This window comes from Rhincodon typus, chromosome 3, assembly GCF_021869965.1.
Source record: "Rhincodon typus isolate 14 chromosome 3, sRhiTyp1.1, whole genome shotgun sequence".
Taxonomy (NCBI): Eukaryota; Metazoa; Chordata; class Chondrichthyes; order Orectolobiformes; family Rhincodontidae; genus Rhincodon; species Rhincodon typus.
Window position 1 is genome coordinate 5,195,461 of NC_063334.1, and position 5,383 is coordinate 5,200,843.

Here is a 5,383-nt window from a genome sequence, read left to right on the forward strand (position 1 = left end):
TTTTCAATGCATCACATAGATGGCACACACTGCTGTTTCTGTGCATCAGTGGTGGAGGAGGAGGTAAATAGTTGTGGATGTGGTGCCAATCCAGTTGGCTGCATTGTTCTGGTTGTTATCAAGCTACCTTAGTGCTGTTGGACGTGCACTTACCTCATCCAGACAAATGGGCAGATTCCATCACATTCCTGATGTGCAGCTTGTAGGCTGGACAGGTTTTACGGTATAAGGAGATATTCAATGCAGGATTCCTTGCTTCTATTCTTGTAGCCATTGTATTTATATGGCTAGTCCAGTTCAGGTTCTGGTCAATGGATGATGTTGATAGTGGAGGATCCTGTGATGGTAACATCACTGAATGTTAAGGGTAATGGTTAGATTTTCAATTGTTGGAGATGCTCATCACCTATTAATCCAAGCCTGGATATTGTCCAGTTCTTATTGCATTTGAACATGAACTGTTGTGAATAGTGCTGAACATTGTGCAATCATCAGTGAACACCCCCTTGTGACCTAATGGTGGAGGGAAGGTCACTGATGAAGCAGCTGGGGATGGTTGGGCCATGAGGAACTCCTGCAGAGATGTCTTGCAGCTGAGATGACTGACCTCCAACAACCACAACCATCTTCATTTGTGCCAGGTATGACTCCAAAAGTACTGTTTGGAATGCTTTCATCCAGTGAGTAATGAAGCTAGGTAATCGCATACATTCAAGACTGAGTTAGACAGATTTTTGACTGACAAGCAGTCAAGGTTATGAGACAGGTAGGAACGTGGAGTTCAGATGATATCAAATCATCAATGGAAGACTTACTCCTGCTCCAATTTTTTTAAATGTTCTTGAGTAAACAGAATTTGAATGCATTGAGTACAAACATGAGTATTAATAAGTAATATAAAATAACTCTCAGACTCCATTTGCAGCTGTCCTCCCAGTACACAGTTAACAAACCAAAATTAGGGCTTCCAAATACGGAGATGGAATTTCCAGACAGACAAAAGAGCTCAAAAGAAATATTTACCCAGGGACAATTGACAATTATCTTCAAGAACTGAAAGCGATTTGTAAGAAGAGTTGTGAAACATTGATATTCATTACCAGGGAATCATTTGACACTGGGCAATAGCAATAGCCTGGAAACAGGCTTATCTGATTTCCATATTCAAAAGGTGGTGGCATCATAATTAGAACTAGAATTAGAATTTGACTTTGCCAGTTTCTTTCTGATCAGTTAATTTTGTGGTTAAGCTTATTACCTAGTTATCTCACTTAAAAGAATCAAGGGGGAGACATTTAACATCTGGTTTCGTTTGTAATGATGCAGCAACCAAATGTATTCTCATGAATTGCTACAACTTTCATTTTGATTCCATGCAAATGATTAGAAATAATTGTAAAGTGTAAACATGAGACCCAAAAATAATTGGTTAACATCATTCACTTTGGGTTCAGGAGGGAAAAATTCTTCTAACCAACCTCTTGGAGTTCTTCCAGCAAGTGCCATCTCAACTGTACTCTATAAGTGCTGTTAAATGATTTACTTGGACTTCCAAAATGTATTTGTGTAAGTGCCACATGAAAAGCTAATAGGTAAACCTAGAGTTGTGGTGATTGCAGATTATTTATTCCAGTGTGTAAGCAATTCTCTAAAGGGTAACCAATAGTTACTAGTTGGATGGATTATTTTGGGGTGAAGTGAAATACTGAGCAAAGAGCCCAGATATCAATGTTGGGACCATTTCTGTTTCTAATTTACATCAATAAATTGGGCTCAAAAACCCAATAAAATCAGTGACATTTGTAGAAATTAACCTCTGAGGAGCAAGGTAGCAGCTCATTCCAAAACACAGCCCCTCTGACGATGCACTCAAACAGTACTGCATTGATTACATCTTTATGTTTCCGGAGGGACTTGCAGCTACAACATTCCAACTCAGAGGCAAAGATGATACTTTTGAGGAAAGTTGAAACTTTAAAAGATACTTCTAGAATTATTCTTCAAGTAGTTAAAACAGGACACGTAGACATTGATAGCAAAATGAAAATTTAATGACCACCCAAAGTTCATACAAAGAGTGAAAACCTTGTACAATGTATTTCTGAATAGATTAGTTTAAGGAACAATTCAGTGTCGAAATGGGATATGGGAGGGACATGCAGAAGGAGAGAAGAATGACCTTCCCGACCAATTATTTCTGAGAATCTCATGAAACGTTAACAGTATGTTCAGTCAATAAAGTTCACAAAGTGTCCATTCAGTGGGTTTGTGTTTAACAAATTGCTTATTACCAATATTGTCAACATAATAGCAACAAAAACTGACTTATTGGTTACAAACCAAAATGCTTTAATGATGTTGTGTATGTGATTTGTGGTTTATCAATTTTAACACCAACAGTGTCTACATTAAAATTGATTAATTAATTGTACATCAAGGCTGAATGATTATTCTTTAACAAAGTCAAATTTAGTCACAGAAATCCTGGTTTGCTGGAAGCCTTCAATTATCCTCATTATTAGTTCCACAAATTCCATACCATTGGATCCGGATGTTACTCCCAGTTTTCCTGGAATAGCAGCAGAGCATCAGTAAACTCAAAGTCTAAAATGAAGTCTTTTTTTCCAATGCAGATGTTAGACTACAGATTGGCTGCTCAATTTTGGAGCAGTCCTGCAGGTCTTGCCTATTTTAATCTGCTGTAATAGTTATAGAAAGCAAAGGGGGTTATTTTAACGTTTATTGCTCAGATAAAGAAAGGACTGTAGGAAATGGTTCTAATTTCAGAACTTCCTGGAATTTCTTTTCATTTTCTTTCAGGTAAGATGTATACAATGGAGTTCTGATTTGCTATTGCCCATTTTTCTCCATACCAGTTGTTGATAGGGTAAGGTGAAACACAGTGTGACGGGGTTTGTGTGAAACAGGAACATCAACATGGATGTGTTAGTCTGAATGGGCTAATTCTGTGTTCTAGATAGTACATTACACTGTATTAATAAACTGTTGTAAGTGATCACTCAAGAAGCGGGTCCACAGCCACCTTCTTGGGGCAATTTGGGATGGTCAACGTAGCCTTGCCTACATCCTCAGAACAGTTCTCCTTTAAATGCTGTTTGGTGAAGTTTGTACAGAGATGGCACGGTGGCTCAGTGGTTAACACTGCTGCCTCACAGCGTCAGGGACCTAGCTTCGATTCTAACCTCAGGTGTCTGCATGGAGTTTGCACGTTCTCCACAAGGGTTTCCGCTGGGTGCTCCAGGTTCCTCCCACAGTCCGTAGGTGAGTAGGATTAGATGGATCGGTCATGCTAAATTTCCCGATAGTATCCAGGAATGTGTGAGCCAGGTGGATTAGCCATGGTAAACATGGGGTATGAGAATAGGTGCGATGGATCTGGGTAGGATGCTCTTCAGAGGGTGGGTGCAGACTCAACGGGTCACACGGCCTCTATCTGCACTTTTGGGAATTCTATGACAATTGGGCTATTGAATTTACTGATATAATGTTAGGGACAGCGCATTAAAAGTAACTAATTGATTATGAAACACCTTAGAATATCACATTGAAGGTGCTATATGCAAATTAACTTGCCTCTTCAAAACAGCAAGTTTCTCCTAAAGGAGTTTTCCCCACTACTTGTTTATCATTCACTTCCTAACCTGGACTGTCTGATTGAGATGATTCCCTCTGCACTCTCTCTATCCTTCCCTTCAAATCTACTGTCAACACACCTTCTGAAATAAAAATGTTCTCAACCCACCTGTCATTGTAAAACACTCACTCATTTCCCCCTTTCTCTCCAAAGTTATTGAACATGTTAGCAGTTCCCATGTCTGTCTGCAAAAACATTTCAGCCATTCTGTATTGAGAAGTCTTAAATCAGTTTTCTGCCCTTGGCTCTGAACTAAAACGGACTTTATTCAGATCACAAATGACAGCCTCTGTGACTGCAATGGTAAACCAATGCCTGCTTATCTTTCTCAAGCTTCTACAGCTTTTCATATCATTGGACCATTCTAGCTTCCTCCATTGTCTCTTCCTCCTTCTCCGCCTGGCTGGGACAGTTCTCACCTAATTCCATCCAGCAGTAACCACAGGACGTGCTGCATAGTTTCCCACCACATTTCCCTACATTTCCATCTCTTGGTCTTCAAGGAGTTTGATCCTCTTCTATTTCTTATCTACAAGCTGCTCTTCGACATCTCATCCAAAATTACATTGCATTCTATTTGTGGAGACTAAACCCAGGAGTACCTCATCGCTATCTCTCTAAAACACCCCACCCCTGACACCGTCTTTGATTTGTTACACCGTTTTTATGACATCCAGTATTTTATGAGCAGAGATTTCCTTCAATTAAATATTTGGGAGCTTTAAACCACTGCCTTCAGTTTCCATCACCAACTCAAACCCCTATCCATTCCATCCCCTGTACAATTTCAAATTGCAGTAATGGACCTATAAGGAATAGCCTACTATGACCAGATCAGTAAAGTTGTTGTTGCTTTACCTTTCAATATTCATTATAAGGAATGCCTTCGGAATACAATGGAAACGTGGTGGATGGGCATTGGTAAAAATATGACTTATTAAATTGTTAAGCGCCTGGCATAATAAGGAAAAGAAAAAGGAAAATACATTTGATTACCCTGCTGTTAGTACCCACCATTTCTACATTGAAGTGCTAGACCAGATTATACAACTAAATGGGTCTTTGAAGCTGCTACTTTCAGATTCAGAGATTTTTGAACATCTGACCTATCCTCTTTAATAGATTATTTCTACTTCTATTAACAACTGAGTTCCACAAAAAGTGCAACTCACACAGCTGTTCAATTCAATTATTACAAGTGCTAGTTATCACATTTAAAAAGAATTAAGTATAGATATTCTAACAGGCTTTTCTAGGAATGTACAAGCTACCTGATTCAGTAAACATTCCCGAGCATACAGGCACCTTGCGTGACATATTGAGAATAATATCAGAAGAAATAAATAATTTCACAGTATATTCTCCAGGTTGTTTGCACTGATAAGAATGTTACATGTTTGCAAAACCCAAAACATTTGAGGAAACCAAGTTTCTATTTTTCTAGAAGGACATTAAGAGTGTGGTTGTACCGTCTTGCATCACAGAGAATACATTCGTTGCTGTATGTAATCCCATTAGTTCCACAGACTGGATCGTAGGTTCGGGGACACACTCCAGCGATGTGTCCCGTTATTTTACAGATTGGCTGTAAAAGCAAACAGAATAATTTGTGGACCGTTGAATATGGTGAGACTAGTATTGTTCTCAAGTGCACAGTAAAACCTCTCTCCGAGCCATAATCTCTATTTCCATAATATAACACAGTGTGGAGCTGGAGGAACACAGCAG

General features: G+C 39.1%; 1 protein-coding gene across 1 annotated transcript in view; it reads right to left on the minus strand.

The window, feature by feature from the left end:
• Window positions 1–2,029: 2,029 nt before the first annotated feature.
• LOC125482846 (serine protease inhibitor Kazal-type 1-like) overlaps window positions 2,030–5,383 on the minus strand; it is a 14,406-nt gene continuing 11,052 nt past the window's right edge. Inside the window, exons 3-4 of the mRNA XM_048595416.1 lie at window positions 5,125–5,240; window positions 2,030–2,569 (exon numbers count right to left, since the gene is read on the minus strand). Of these exons, the coding sequence (XP_048451373.1) occupies window positions 2,503–2,569; window positions 5,125–5,240 (183 nt within the window). The 3' untranslated portion in view covers window positions 2,030–2,502. The remainder of the gene's footprint in view (window positions 2,570–5,124; window positions 5,241–5,383) is intronic.